The sequence below is a fragment of the Acomys russatus genome, chromosome 10 (genome assembly GCF_903995435.1).
Source record: "Acomys russatus chromosome 10, mAcoRus1.1, whole genome shotgun sequence".
In the NCBI taxonomy this organism is placed as follows: domain Eukaryota; kingdom Metazoa; phylum Chordata; class Mammalia; order Rodentia; family Muridae; genus Acomys; species Acomys russatus.
The window spans coordinates 7,541,439-7,557,183 of NC_067146.1; the positions used below are offsets into that span (position 1 = coordinate 7,541,439).

General features: G+C 49.8%; 2 protein-coding genes across 2 annotated transcripts; one reads left to right on the top strand and one right to left on the bottom strand.

Annotated features, from left to right (window-relative positions):
- The first annotated feature begins 2,222 nt into the window (after positions 1-2,222).
- Cyren (cell cycle regulator of NHEJ) lies at positions 2,223-4,001 on the top strand. Its single transcript, XM_051151748.1, is given in 4 exon segments — positions 2,223-2,501; positions 3,106-3,188; positions 3,191-3,253; positions 3,495-4,001. Coding segments are annotated over 4 exon segments (564 nt in total). The 5' UTR covers positions 2,223-2,358; the 3' UTR covers positions 3,770-4,001.
- Positions 4,002-4,346: 345 nt separating this feature from the next.
- On the bottom strand, positions 4,347-15,745 carry Tmem140 (transmembrane protein 140). Its single transcript, XM_051151747.1, has 2 exons — positions 15,449-15,745; positions 4,347-5,743 (listed from the first exon to the last, which is right to left on the bottom strand). The coding sequence occupies exon 2, from the start codon at positions 5,718-5,720 to the stop codon at positions 5,163-5,165; it is 558 nt and encodes a 185-aa protein (XP_051007704.1). The 5' UTR covers positions 5,721-5,743; positions 15,449-15,745; the 3' UTR covers positions 4,347-5,162.

Genomic DNA, 15,745 nt, shown 5'->3' on the forward strand with positions numbered 1-15,745 from the left:
GAGTCCTGAAGCCCAAGGCCCCCTTCTGTGGCATTCAAATGCCCAGGAACTCAGCATTTGGGGAAGTACAGTAATAAATACATTGTGGGCTGACTAACTGAAGCTAACTGACATTTGTTACTATGTCCAACAACTACGTAACTTTATCTGCAGCACAGAAGTCTGTGAGGCTGGTTCCTGACTCCTGCTGTGGTCTCTCGGTAAAACAGGCTCTGTGTGCAGACAGACACACAGGTTTCTGGTCTTAAGCCTTATTTGCTAGGTGGCCATGGAGAAGTTTTAAGAAATGTGCAGGGTTGGGGAAGTTATTAAGAATCAAAGGAAGCTGAGGGTGGTGGCGCATGCCTTTAATCCCAGCACTCGGGAGGCAGAGGCTGGTGGATTGCTGTGAGTTTGAGGCCAGCCTGGCCTACAAAGGGACAGCCAAGGCTACACAGAGAAACCTTGGCTTGGTGTGGCGGGGTGGGGGGTGGGGGGAGAATGAAAGGAAACTTGCCTTTCCATCCCCCGTTGGATGGTGAGGTGAGGGTGAGGGTCCTACTTACAGTCAATGAGTGCTGCTTTCCTGACAGCCAGGGCCTGCCTTCCCACAAAGGCTGGAATCTGGCCTGGCTCAAGAGCGGCTAAAGCTGACCTCAAGGGCTCTCTGGGGTATTGGAAGGCACTGGTTTATGCCATTAAGAGTTGGTACTTTGGGGCTGGAGAGATGATGGCTCAGGGGTTAAGAGCACTCTGTGCTCTTCCAGAGGTCCTGAGTTTAATCTCCAGCAACCACATGGTGGCTCACAAACCATCTATACCCTCTAATGTCTTCTGGCATGCAGGTGTACATGCAGAGCACTCACATACATTATATAAATAAATAAATAAATAAATAAATAAATAAATAAATAAATAAAGTCTGAGAGAGAGAGAGAGAGAGAGAGAGAGAGAGAGAGAGAGAGAGAGAGAGAGAGAGAGAGAGAGAAGCATTCAAGAAGAGACAGGGAAGGGGCCATTGAAAAAACAAAGACTCCATAGGGCGAAGTGTCAACTCGATTTCTCCGTTTGGGGGCCGACGGAATCAGATTTGAGTTTCCCTTTGCTTTGAGCGTGCCAGACAAGAACCTCCTCCGTGACAGTCTACTCCTGTGTTTTTCAGTCGTTGTCTCTCTGGGCGCCTTTCCCGATCACCTCAGACTGCGCTAAATCATGAGTGAGTCTATCTGAACCCTCCGCTCCCCCCCCATCCGCGCCCCCCCCCCCACACCTGGGCAGCTTGGTGGCGCCTCCTCCACTTCTTCAGAGGAGACCTAGGACCGCCAACCTGAATATAAAACATTAGTAAATTAGAGTTCGATTTCTCTTCCTGAACTGTCAGGCACCCCGCCTCCTGTCTCTTGGGGCATGTTTCCTGGGGATCCCCTGGTAGGACCTCTTTCTTTGCCCTAGTTACTGACTCTAAGCACTTTCTAAGAACCAACAGCGGCCCCCCAGCTACAGCTGCGGACAGAACCCGGGGCCTGCGCGTGCGGCCCGTGGTCTGCAGGGGGCACCCGGAGGCCTCTGCGCCGGCCCGTCGGGAGCGCGCGTGTCGGGAGCGCGCAGGGGCCGGAAGGGGCGGGAGGTAGGATGTGTGCAGGATTCGCAGTTCTGAATCTCCGGAAGCCACTAGAAGGCCCGCAGCGGCGTGCGGACCTCTCCGGTTGCGGGCCTGTCCGCAGGCCGCGGCTCTGCGCCCTCTGCAGGTGGGAGGGAGCGGCGCGGGCAGCTCCTGGGTAGCGCACGAGGTCCCTGCTTGTGCCTTCTGGGTGAGATTTTCCAGGGACCCACCCGGCCTGACTCCACAGCACTGAGCTTCAGGGACCCTGCGGTGGGCAGGATCTGGCTGACGGCTCAATGAGGGTTTTAGTAACCAATCACTGTAGAGCTGAGAAGTTTATTGTCAGAAGTGACAGAGGTTGTCATGGATTGTTTGGGGTGCAGAGGAAAAGGAGACCAGAGTCGCCTTTCTTCCTTCCTCTTGGGGTGCAGGAAAGCATTTCTTGTAGGCCCAGCTCCCTGTGTGGGACACAGAGCTTTGTCTGCAGGCCGCATTGTCCTAGCTGCTGCTCTTCCCTCATTTGACACACTACACATAGCTTGGCCTTCTGGGCTCTGTTCACTTCTGGGTCACCTCACGCCTGCCCTACACTGAACAGTAATTATTGCTGGTACCTGAAAATGCTTTGCCTTATAGAAGAATCTACTGACTTGTCTCCTCCTTGCAGGCATCAAAGATCGGCGCCACTGGGGACACAGAAGCCTGGTGTGACAAGAGAATGTGAGATTTGGTGCCGTGCCAGAGAAGCAAGTCACTGAGTGTGGAGAACTGTAGCCATGGAAACCCTAAAATCTGAGACCAAGAAGAGGGTCCTCCCCGCATGGATGACAGCCCCTGTGAATGAGAGAAAGGTGGTGTCAGTGAAGGCACCCAAGAGGAGGAGGAAGATGGCGACTGTGCGTGTTGGGGCAGCGATAAGGTGGGACAGCCTGGGTCAGGGGTCTTCTTAGTAGCTGGCCTGGCTTGAGTGGGCAGGGCAGTGAGGTGGGTGGCAGCCTGACAGCAGTGCCTTGAGGTCTCAGCTGTCCCCTCACAGAGAAGCACTGTGTGAGCCTCTGTGCTGGTAAGGTCCTGCCGTATAGCCGTTGGCACAATGAGCGCCGTATACAAACCATGCCCTCAGGAGCCGGTTGTCCAAAGTGCTAGGCTCTTCACATGGGACAAAAGACATAACGACGCACGATCAGTGGGTCTGAAATCTAGACACCTGAGTGTCAAACTGCATTTCCGGTGGACAGAGCTTTGTGGACAGTCAGTGAAGAGGTCTGACGCTGTGGATGAGTTAGGTGAACGCTAGGAGCATTTTGGGTTGCCATTATCAAGTGGGAGGTGAGAACTCTGCCACCATCCCCTTCCCGTTCCCAGTTCCTTATGAGGGAATCCATGGAGGGTGGGTGGTCCTGTGCCCTGTCCCTGGGGAACCCTGACCCCCTGTTGGGAAGAACAGGGTAGGGGGTACCTCTTTTTCCCCCCTCCTTGTGAGTTCCTCTGTCCTCTGCTGTAGCTTTGCGTCTGTCTTTCAGAGCCGCCCCCACGAACACTGTGTACTGCATGAATGAAGCTGAGATGGTAGATGTGGCCCTGGGGATCCTGATTGAGGTAACACTGGCCTGTGTCTTCTGACCCCTGCAGCTGGCGATTATTTATGGGTAGAAGCCAGCACAGGAAGCCGGGCGTCGTGGCGCACGCCTTTAATTCCAGCACTTGGGAGGCAGAGGCAGGCAGATCGCTTTGAGTTTGAGGCCAGCCTGGCCTGAAAGTGTGGGTGCCCATGAGGCGGGGCCGGGAGAGCCCTGCCTGGTCACATGCTGTGCTGGCTTTGTGGTTGGCTCAGAGGACATTCACAGTATTGTCAGACAAACTGGTGCCTCAGGGAAACAAGCTGCTGGCTTTGAAACTGTCGTTTCTTCTGCTCTGCAGGGTCGAAAACAGGAAAAGCCCAGGGAACAGCCGTCTCTGGTGGCCACTGATAAGCTGCAGCTCTCCCCTCCCTGCTCCACGTCCCCTCACACCAGTTCCCATGGGAGCAGCAGTGAGGAAGAGGACAGTGGGGACAGCTCGCCTGCCCTAGGCCTCAGCCCTCCCCAGGAGCCAGAAGCTTCCAACCCTCCCCATAGCAGAAGTCCAAAGGAGGAAAAAGAGGAAGACGATGCCTTAAAGTATGTCAGGGAGATATTTTTCAGTTAGTCTGAGCTGTTCACTGTTTCTGCAGAGAACTGCCCCCGCCACCCACAAAAACCAGGCTTTGCCCTCAACTTCCAGGCCCAGGAGGCTTTCACAGTTCTTGGGGGGCTTTTCTGACCGGGGTGGGGAGGCATTGCAGGATGCAGGACTGTATCCATTAGAGTCTTATCCTGCCCTGCCCTCTGGAATCCCAGCCCTGTGTTTTATTCAGGTACCAGTAAAAATGAGGTCTTGGGCCCACTTGCTAGAAGCAAAGATAAATACAGCTGCCGAGAACACTGGAATTCTAGTTAGGCAGCCAGGTCTCACCTGAAAGAGGGGCCTGTGTACAGTCTGTATCATGACCCACTTCAGCTTCCTCCCCTCCAACCAACCAGGCTGGCAGCTGCCCACAGCTCCCTGCCAGTCTAGGAGCAGGGTGCTCCATCAGACTGGTGAGCCACACAGGCCCTGCCCACCACCCGTCATCTTTCTTCCACCTGGGGCCGCCACCTTGGCCCCTGTACAGCCTTAAGGGAGAGTAGGACAGGAGACGCTGAGGACAAAAGATGACACCAGAGTCGATGTTTCTTTGTATTCACTGGCTTTTGATGGGCACAGAACGAAGAACTCGTTGCAAAGTGGGTTTTCTGTTATACAGACACTGAAAACTATGTGATGATGCCCCAGGGCGATAATAAGAGTCGCGCTTCTGCCTTTCCAGTTCTGGGTAAGGTGAGGGGATGTGTCGTGTGTTTTTGGTGACTGCTCAGTCCTGTTCACCTTCAATGCATCAGCACAGTTTGCATCTGCATCCTTGGGTTACAAGAATGGTTTGGCAGCTGATTCTGGTCCGGTGTCAGGTCTAGGGGCCCATTCAGGGGGACCCCGCAAAGCCAGCGAGGCTTCTCTTTGTGCCCTGTGCTTCATTCCTGGACCTTCAGGGCCAGAATTGTGGTGCATGGCTCATCACTGGAGGGCCAGAAGCTTCCTGAGCCTCCCATTGGTCGCCATAACCATCCCAGAGTTCTAGCTTGGAAATCTGGCTCTGACCATCAGGCTCTCCCACCTGCCTGGGGCTGTAGTGAGGATCGCTCAGGATGGTCGATTAAAGTGGGAATCCATGTGCCAGTGAGCTAGTACATGGCTTCAGAGTCCTCCAGAGTCATGAAGAAAAGACCGTTTGACAGGAGGAAGCTGCAGGTACCCCAGCCATCCAAGCTGCCTCTGTGCTCCTTGACACCACAGCCCTTCTGCTCATTGGGGGGTGAGGTGGGGGAGGGGGGCTCCATCTGCCTGAGCTTGAGATCAACATAAGCTATAAAGCAAGGTGGCTGTGAGGACCCACCCAGCCACAGGTTCTCTGGCACCTTGGAGCACACCTGGATCTGAACCCTTGTGGTCCTCCCATGAGCCTTTAGACAGAAATAACTGTTCTCTCATCCTTCTTATTCCGTGGAGGGAACAAAACTGTGGCCATAAGCAAGAAGATGAGTAAGGCCTGGGCCAGGCACAGGGCTAGAAAGCCAGGCCCCAAGAAGGAGAGCCTGAGCCACTTCCACACGTAGGAGAGGAAGAGGCTCAGTCCGCTGGCCAACAGGACGGAGGATGCTGCCAGGAAGCCCACAGCTAGCTGCCACTCTCCCTCGTCACTGTTGCACTGGGCAAGGAGGAGAGGCAGAGGGACAAAGATTGTGAGGACCAGGGCCCCGTATACAGCAAGCCTGGCCAGGGCTAGGCCAACCTGAGGGATGCCCAGCACCTCCAGCTCAGGGAAGTTGTAACACTCTAGGGAACCTATGTCCTCCTTCCATAGACAGAAGTTGTAGAAGCCGATCCTCAGGTTGGGTAGGTCAGCGAGGTTGCCAGCCTTCCAGAGGAGAGCATAGAACATCAGGGAGAGGGCCACGGCCACAGTGATCATGATGCCCACGAAGGGCAGCCAGTTGCTCCTCCAGGGCCTGGAGAGAACCATTTCTTCTGCGGTTGCAGAGGGACCTGGAAAAGGTCACAGCAGTGAGTATCCCACCCTTCCCTCGGCCGTTCGCGCTTACAGGCTCCTGTTTGTTCTGCCCTCACCCAGACAGGAAGTCCCAGGTCACAGCCTGGTCCCACTCACACATCCTCTGTGGCCCACCGGTTTGCGGTCAGAAGGAACTGTCTTTCCCAGACAGCTGGGAGAGCCTGAAGTAGCCCGAGCCAGAACCCTCACTCAGGTTAACGGTGTTCCCGAGGCATGGGTACCACAAGCCATAGGAAGGGCTGGGAGGAAGTAGCTCAGATCCTCCAAGGGGTGGGTGTGGAGTTGGGGGTGGGGGGGGGGGGAAGGGGTGGGCCGGGCAAGCCTGCAGTTAGTTGGGGCTGCAGCTGGAGGAAACTTTCACCTTGCTGCTGGCAGCTACTTGGGGAACTGAGGAAAAAAACAAAACCAACCAACCAAACAAAAAACCTCCCCAACTAGGCTATATGTCAGTCAAATTGGTGTCTGGGTGTGCACGGTCAGCAAAGCTCCATGGCTCGGTTGGTTGGACGTGAGCCTGGATGGAAGATCAGTGGCCTGTGTCTCCTGCCCTATTTTGGGAACTGAGTCTCTCCTGTGATGAAATCACACCATGTACGCTGTTGATTTTATAACATGCCTGTCTGCCCCCCATAACAACAGTAATCTATTCTAGGAAATTCAGGAAATATTTCTTAAAGGAAAAAATTTAAATAAGCCTTTATCCTACCACCCTAGTAAAACCACTGTTCATATTCCCACAAATATTTTTCCTATGTGACTATTTTTTTTAAGACATACTGGTAAATACAATGAATTTCACCGACTGTTGTGGCCCTTTCTCATAGTTCTTGGAATATTCTTCAGAATTTGGCTAGTGGTTACACAATGTTTAACTCCTAGGCTGGGTGTGGCTGTACACACCTTTAATCCCAGCACTCAGAGGCAGAGGCAGGTGGATCTGAGTTTGAGGCTAGCCTCGTCTACAGCGTGAGTTCCAGGACAACCAGAGCCATGTAGAGAGACCCTGTCTCAAAAAACCCAAAACCAAACATACATATATACACACTCACACATGCATGCACGCATGCACACATTGAAGTCAAGCTGTTTGTCTCGCTGTCTTAGTGATCCTACTATACACTGCCAGATGGAGCCACAGAAACTTTGCTAGTGCCATCTCTGTAGATGTACACAGACGTATCTATTTTACTACACTCATTATTTTTATTATGTTTGTATTCAGAAGGAATTTCCCAGTTGCCTCTAAAGCAGTAGTCTGCATTGCTAGCTTCTATATGAACATTTTCTACTCAGGAATAAAACAAGTATTTACACCAGGAGTGACTGGGAATGCAGGGTTGGCAACCTTGTGAGACACAAGCACCAAGACCCAGATGGGCCTAATCCATAGAGCTGGGTACAGTCCAGCCTTGGTGGCTCTAGGCAGGGATCCATACCACAGACCCGTAGAGCAGCTTCTCAGGGGACTCCTTTGGGGGAACAGCGCCTCTCACACAGTGGAGGAGAGACTTTGGGCTCTGTCTGTGTATCACATTGGTTTTACAAGAACAAAAAGGAATTAAGAGAGAAAGAATACTTTCAGCCTTAAAGGGGTGGGGTGGGGGAAGCGGGAGGGAGGCGGATCGTTTTCAAAGGCCCTGAATAGATGATGGTGCAGTGGAGATTCATTGGTCAGTTTTAGCAGTACCTGGCAGCAGACAGGTACAGTTAGAATTCTGAGGTCTGAACCCACACTCTACCTACCATCCAGCTGCAAAGCAGCCTGTCAAGTTCCTGGCTCTCATGGTAGCTTCCCCTCCGGAGAAGGCCAGCAGGGACATCTCAGAAGCATCTGGAGGCCCATAGGGGTAGGGCCAGGGATGCCTTGTTTGAATGTACTAGGAATTCTTGAAGCAGTGATGCTCAGTACAGAAGGATTCGTCAAGACTGTAAAAGGCAGCTCCAGTCCCTATGTCACTGAGCTCGAAGGATGAAATATGGATGCATGTAGCCATGGTATGGACAAATTCCCAACATCTTTTGAATGGTTTTGCCCACTTAACAAAGTTTTGCAAAGTCCGTATGTGTGTTTTCAGAGTGTTTAGGCACTTCAGGATGTTGCATGGATTTCTGGGTGTGGGACTCCTGTTTATCCAGAGATGCTGTAGGAAACAAGGCCTGCCCAGCCTGCTCTGCCCAGGAAACAGCCAGGATGTGAACCGGGAGGCTCCTGTTTGAAACATGTGTCTAGGTTAAACAACACTACCCTTCAAGCTCTGTCAGGCAGTGAACTAGGCTTCCCAGAGGAGGCTATGGTCACCGCAGCACAGCTCCTGCCAGGTACCAGAAGCCTTTGTCTGTGGTTTCATGTCTTCTCAACTGATCTGCTGAAGGTTTTGGTGGCTCAGTGTTTTGTTTTGCTCTGTTTTGAAATAAGAATCTCTCTTTCTAGCACAAATTGGGCCTCACACGCCATGACCTTCTTGCCCTATCTTCTGAAATGCTGTGATTATGGGCATGTACCACCACACCTGACATTCCAAACGTTCGCAGTGGAAAGCAGAGCGAGACGGGACGGGAGGGACAGGAGCGAGGGCTGGGCATGTGGAGGAGCCTGGCACTTGAGCTTCTCTACTGTCTGGAATGTCCTAGAACTTGAATTTTACTGGGGTTCAGGTCTCTCTGTTCTCTGCACTTGCTTCCCTGTGGTCGAGTTTCTCTGCTCAAGCTGTGCCCACACTCAGCCACTTTCCAACTCCCTTGAGTGGGCCAGAAGCTGGAATGTATAGAGGGCAGCGTTCCTGAGGGGACAATCTCTTTTATCCTGGTAGGGTTGGTTGTTTGTTCATTTGTTTTTAATGAAAACGGCCTATGCCACCCTCAGGTTTACACTGTGTGTGTTACACCTCAGCAAGATGGCAGAGCATCCTTAGGGTTCCTGCCTCTGGCTCTGGCTTCCTGCTGGGAATGTAGACTTCCGAGGCTGGTGCCCAGCCCCCACCCCTCTGCTCCCTTGCCACACAGCACCTTTACATTTCGTTGGAGACCCATGATGCTCCTATAGCTCCTGCCCTGTGTTCTTGTTTTTCTCACAGCCCTGGCAATCCCATTCTCAGCACGGAAGGGCCCTGGTTTCCTGTAACAGAAGCCAGAGCTTCCTTCAAAGGGCAAGGTGCTCTAGAGACTGCTGAGTAACGTCTGCCACCTTTAGACAACCTCTTCCTGTTTGTAATAGAGGAAGGCATGCTGGTTTCAGAAAACTATCAAACGTCAGAGTGTGGAGGAAGATTATAAGTCGTCTATAACTCTGGGCAAAGAGACCAGTTAGCTGGTCTCCTCTCTGCTCGGCAGTCAGGATCACAGCCGCCTATGTCGTTGTAGCATACATGTCTTGTTATGTCCTGCCAATTATTTTCCCATGGTGTTTAAGGGCTTCCTGGAGCTGTTAAAGCTAATCCTTTTTTTAAAAAATAATTTATTCTTTATCATTTACCTCATAATCTTGCAGATAATGCTATGTGAAATGTTTGTGACTAAATTTATCCTTCTAGCAGCTTAACGTAAAAGACTGTACACTTTAAAAAATTTGTGTGTGGGCCATAGCACATGCGTGAGGGAGAGAGGACAGGTGGCAGGAGTCAGTTCTTTCCTTCCATCGCGTGGATTCAGAGAGTAGAACTTGCCAGCCTTGGCAGTTATCTCTTTATCCACTGAGCTCCAGCTTAACTTCTTAATCCCACTTTATTTTTGAGATGAGGACACTACACTGCCCAGGCTGGTCTTGAGCACTGGGGGAAAGCAAGCTTCCTCAGTAACTGCGGTAGAAGCATGAGCTGCTTGCTGGCAAATGCCTGCCTTACCTCATCCTCTCAAGTGTTGGATATTCTCAAATCATCTACTCCTGGATATTGATGAGTCACTGCTACTCAATGCTTCCTTCCCAGACAGTAAAGTTTAGCACTCTCATGTGTAGTGACCACTTGTCTCTCTTCTGTGGAGCTCTTTTGCTTTTTAACAACAACTTTCTGAATGTGTGCAAGGCCTTGGCTTTCATCCCAACACTGCCGAGAAAGAGCCATCCTGAGTTTTAGTTTTCCGGTCCATGTGAGTGCTCTGCAGGCTTTTTTTCTGTCACTGTGCCACCATAAAGCAGAGTGGTCCTGTTACAGCAGCCCCCAGCACTGAGCTCTGAGGTCCACAGCATGAGAACAGCCTCAGGAGGCTGTGATTTCTGCCTGATATCCTAGCGTTGGAAATAGCAAGAGGAGGTTGAGGTTGAGGTTGGTTTGTTTGTTTAAGCAGTTCTAGAATTATCCCTGTGGAGAATGGGGCTGAAAGGGGCATGACCACTTAATTTCACTCCTAGTTTCTTGTCAGAATCATTTTAAAGGGGGTGAAACAGAGAGGTGGTGGGGGTGAGAGAGAGAGAGAGAGAGAGAGAGAGATCTCAGATCCCTGAATACTGTTTCAACAACCCTCCGGATTCCTGGGGGAGAGAGAGAGAGAGAGAGAGAGAGAGAGAGAGAGAGAGAGAGAGAGAGAGAGAGAGAGAGAGAGAGAGAGAGAGAGAGAGAGAGATCTCAGATCCCTGAATACTGTTTCAACAACCCTCCGGATTCCTGAGGGTTGTGACAGAGTCTCTCCAGCCCTGGGAACCTACACACAGCAGTTAGCTATGAGAAATGAGTGAAGTAACGAACTTCTCAACAGCATATCTTTGTAGTCACAGCTCTTATGACGAGCTGCCTTCCGCCTGTGAGGAACGCTGGAGAAGGACTGAGTAAGCAGGGAGACAGTTGCCTTGGATACTCGCTTTCTACTTAGGGTGGCTGAGGCCCCACTTGCTGAGAGGTGAGGATTTGGAGTGAAATTCCAGAGCGCTCACAGTGCCTGTTGCTCCCTGCCACAGGGAAGGTGTGTAGCACCAACCTCCATGCCTAGCTCCACCTGGTACCTGTTTCCATCACTGTAAACATGGCAGCCTCTCCTGATCACACGCTTACTTATAACTTCCTCTGCCACTAGCCCTCCTCACTGCTCTAGCTTGCATGTTCTCATCCTACATTTGAGAGCCCCGTGGATGTCCTTTTCTCTTCTTTGTCTTATACAGAAACAAGCAACTTTCACAGATCCTCAGTTCCTCATGGGATTCAGGCCTAGATTTCAGAGAGCAGGGCTCACTAGCTTCCCCCACTCCCCCAGACTCCCACCTGAACGCCTGGGTCCCTAACACTGTCCCCGTGAACTTGATCGTCTCTCTCTAGGCTAACCTCATAGGACAACCCTGTGCTGTTTCTGGCTTTTCTGGGTTATGTTTTGGATTGGTTTGATTTGATATCAGCTCTTCCACCACCTATGAGATCGCAGCCCATTCATTTCAAAAATCTTTACTGTGCAGATAGGAATAAAGTTTATGTCGACTAAGTCCCCACAGTCGGCATTCCCTCTCCAGCAGTATGCCCACTAGATAGCTAACATTTGGTCCCTTTATTGGTAAACAGCGTCATGTTCTCTGCCTGGCGGGTGCTCATGTCGCCTGAGCAAGCTTCCAAGTAGGGTGAAGGACCTCTGCTACTCAGGAGCTCTTTCTTTCAGCAACATTAAAAATACTTTGGCCTTCTCTCTGTTTCCTTAGCACCAAGACACTCCATCCGTCACTACACACCCTACCTCTCAGACTTCTAGAACTCTGGCTGTCATCTCCCTCAGTCACCACAGTGGCCTCTCTGGTATTTTCTGGAAACCTAAGGCAAGCTCAGGACTTTTGTCACTGTCGCCCGACCTCTTCAGGGCTCTGCTCAAATCTACCTGTCTGTAGGGACACATTCCTTGGTTAGCACTCTGGGAACAACAACATCCTCTTCTCCCATGAGCCCAGCCTAGCTCTCTCATCCATCCTCGTTAGCACGCATGGCACACGCATGGCACCTGACATAAACTCTTCACCCCAGCTGAACCTGACCTCAGGGGAGCAAAGACTTTTCTCTGTTGTTCGGTTTGCTTGCCTTGTGTTGTTCTGGTTGTGGTTCCTGTGTGTGTAAGTATACATTTATGTGTGTGTTCCTGCGTGTGTAAGTACACATTTATGTGTGTGTTCCTGCGTGTGTAAGTACACATTTATGTGTATGTTCCTGTGTAAGTACACACTTATGTGTGTTTCTGTGTGTGTAAGTACACACTTATGTGTGTGTTCCTGCATGTGTAAGTATACATTTATGTGTGGAAGCCTGAGGGCAGCCTTAGTGTGTCCTCCTTTCCTCAGAATGCCATCTACTTTATTTTTGGGGACAGGGTCTTTCATTGACCCAGAGACCACCCATTAGGTGAGGCTGGCCACCCAGTAAGCCGCAGGAATCCATCTGTCTCTGCCACCCAAGTGCCAGGGTTACAAGCACTGGCCACTGTGTGCTCGTGACTTTTTATGTGACTGCTGAGTATCAGACTCAGATCCTCATGCCGGCATGGCAAACAGCGGCCAGCTGTGTCATCCCTTACCCATGTTCAGCTATCTATCTATCTATTTAATTTTTTTCTGTGTTGTCCTCAGCACCCAAGGGTGCTCATGGCATCTAGAACACACTCAGCATTCCCTGGATGTCAGGATAGGTTGACTGGATGTCATTGGCAACGCACGTGACTTCTCATAAGCTCCTTCCTCTTTCATTTTCTTGACTTGCTCCACTGTCCTCTGGCTCAGCTAAAAAATTCTTCCCACAACCAACTCAAGTCCCTTTCCTGTCGCTCCTTTTTGGCTCGGCATGGGGCTGTGGGAGATTGAGGTGGTGTTCCCATGAATGGACCAGTACCGGGCACATGCTAAGTATGCACGTGTACTATGATCCTGAGGCTAAAGCAGTGATTTTTGAGGGAGAAGGGGAAACAGAGGCAAGAGTTAGGTGGAGGCAGGGGGTGAGGTGTGCAGTCAGTAGTGAGTGAAGGCAGAACAATACCCTGGCAGGCTGCAGGGAGAGCAAAGGTGCCCATTTCCTTGTCTGAGGGGGCCACTGGCTTTGGCTAAAGTTGTTTAAGATTACCGTTTGTAGCTTAGGTGTGGCTCTCACAGGAGTAAAAAGGAAGGAGAGTGGGAAATTTGTTGTGTTTCCTTTGGCAGAAATATGAGCTCGGGTCCTAATTTTTCAAAAACGGGCTAGGGCAGTGTTGTTGCTTGGGTGTGTTTAGTTGTGTAGGTGGCCTCTATGGAATGCTGTAATATTTGGTTTCATGATCAGTCTGCTATATAAATAAAAACAGCTTGACCAGCAGAGATAGGACTATACCAGGAGACCGTGACAGAAAGCCAGAAACATGGTCGAGGCTAAGACACAGACAGCAAGCCACTGAAGTAACTGTCTAAATGGCTCCTTTAATATTAACTTGTTATTTGTTCCACTGTTTTGCTGCTTATTAGCATTGGGTAAAAGATAACCCAGCAGGAAACAAAGGTTACAGAAACTTTGGAGACAAAAAAACCAAAACAAAACAGCCAAAAAATCCCACAAACAAACAAACAAAACCAAAAACCATCCTTAAAAATGAGCCCTGTCTCCATCGCTGTGTATTGGGAGGCCTCAGGCTGAGGGGCAGTGACTCACGGGCTGAGGACCAGGCTTCCCAGGGCCTAGTTCTGATTCTTGAGTTCTGCCACTCTTCCCTGCAAGTCTGAGGAGATGAATTCTCTCCTCAGGCTAGGATTTCATCTCTTGACCCCACTACTGATGCATTTGGGGGAGGGTCCCTGAGCCAGGGGCCCTGAAAATCAGACACATGGGACAAACAAGATGCCCCCCGCCAAAGCCTGTGCTCTGTTTGCAAGACATACACTACGTAGGCTTTTAAGGAGATAATTTTGAAAATCTTTGGGAAGGAAATAAACAGGGCAAAGCGAAAGGGAGAGATGCCGGAAGGAATATGTGATGGTTCCATATTAAAGGGCTGGGGGAGAGCTGTATGTGCTACAGAAGTCAGATTTGAGGGCAGAGATAGTTTTCCATTAACTAGCTAATGTTAAAATGGCTGACTATTAACAAGCCAAAAAAAGGAAAAGAAAACAAAACTCCAAACTATTTTAGGACATAATCTCATGCCATATGCCCAAATGAACTTCACATGGACTCAGAATGGACCAGTGTAAAATAAAATCTAGGAATAATAAACTTTGATTTATGAATGAGAAAGCACACCCTGAACCTAAAAGAAAACCAAAACTACAAGGAAAATTACTGATTTAGCTATTTTTTTAAAAAAATGGAGATTTCTATGCATTAGCAAAAACAGTACAAAATTAAGTCAATGAACACAGAAAATATCTACAACAAATATGAGATGATTAATACACTTAATATATGAAATATTCATGCAAACATTAAGAAAAACACTGCACAGCATAAAAATGGATGAGGGGATACAAATAATTTACAAAAGAATGAAAATAACATGAAAAAAATTCTATCTTTCCTAATGCCTTCAAGGTATGCTTTTCTCTCTAAACACTGTAGCTAACACCCTCAGTGACTCTCCAAATGACAAGACTGGCTTTCTAATATGGTGACTTTGAATTTAGGGCTTGTTTATATTTTGGTCCTAATAACCCACGGTTAGACCCATCCCAAAGCAGTATCAGGAACGGACCCCCTGATTTGTACACAGGGTGAGTCATCACACTATCAGGCATTTGAGGTCAATTATGGCGCATCGGGACAGTGAAGCAACTTTTAGGACGGCCAATACATAAGCCCGTGTGCTGGTACGTCATCTATAGAGAGATGCAGGGAGAGAGGGACAAGGGAATTAAAGTCCTAATGCTTGCTCACTATGGTGTTTCTGGGTGAAGTTTACACTAGGATATTGCCAGCATTATGTGCTGTTTTTGAACAGTGAGATTCATAAAAAACAGGCCACCGTAGCCTTAGAGAGTTGATAATATGAGACTGAAATAAGAAGCTTAGAAAAGGGGATGTGTGACACTGTTTCAGGTGCTGAACCTCAGAGCTGAGATCAGGAAGCCCGGGGAGGAAGAATATACCGAAAATACACTTCACTTGTGCTGAAAAGAAAGACTCCCCTTTCCTCTTTGATTCTCCTCGTTCAACAAGTTCTATGATTTTACAGATAAAGAAGTGTAATGGAAGTTACTAATCAGCTCAAAAAACCAAAGCCCAAAACCAAAGCACCTCAAGAGCTGTTCCAGGGGACAACCTCCCCTCCCCAATGTCCCTATGAATTTGCTTTGGGGGTTAAAAAACAGTCTATAACTTAAGGTCTTAAAATCTCTTATATCCTGTAATGCTCCTTTATCCAAGAACACAGATCTTTCCTTTGTGTTTCCAAGCTTTGGTGTCAGTGTAGCTGGAATGACTTGTTTTTCTTTGTCTGCCTCCGCCTGAGGAACAGTGTGTTCCAAAGCCAAAGGTATTTTTTACTGCTACAAGCTGCCAAAGACCCGGCTGCTTGCAGCTAGCCAGCGTGTTTCTCTAAGCATCAACCAGTGTCACCTTCCTCGTTTTTTGAGGCAGAGATACACAGAGTGATGCTTAAGAGCATGAGGGCAGGACAGAGGTAAAGGCTTGAACACACCCCGGGGAGAGAGGAAGCCACAGACACAAGCAAGGCACGTTTCCCCCCCTGTTCTGCCTTGCTAGAATGGAAAGTATGTGAGCCGCGGCACCTCTGTCCCCGCTGTGGAGCAGTGGGAAGGTACTTACGAAAACCAAGGCCAGAGCCCACGACTACTCATCAAAAAGGTGACACAGGAAATCAGCAGCGTCGGGGAGTGGATTCCCTCCTGGGCTGCTTTCTAATGTCAGGCTCCAGAAACCAGGGCAAAGGAGAGAGGCTGCAAGCCGACTCAGCTCAGCTGCGTCCTGCCTGCCTGCGTTCACTGCGGGGTTCAAGTAAACAGCCCTCTGAACTTTGGTACATTTGTGCTGACTGATGTCACTATCAGCTGATTTCACTTTCGTTTTTTAACTTGCCTGTGTCTTATGACTTTTCAGAAATGA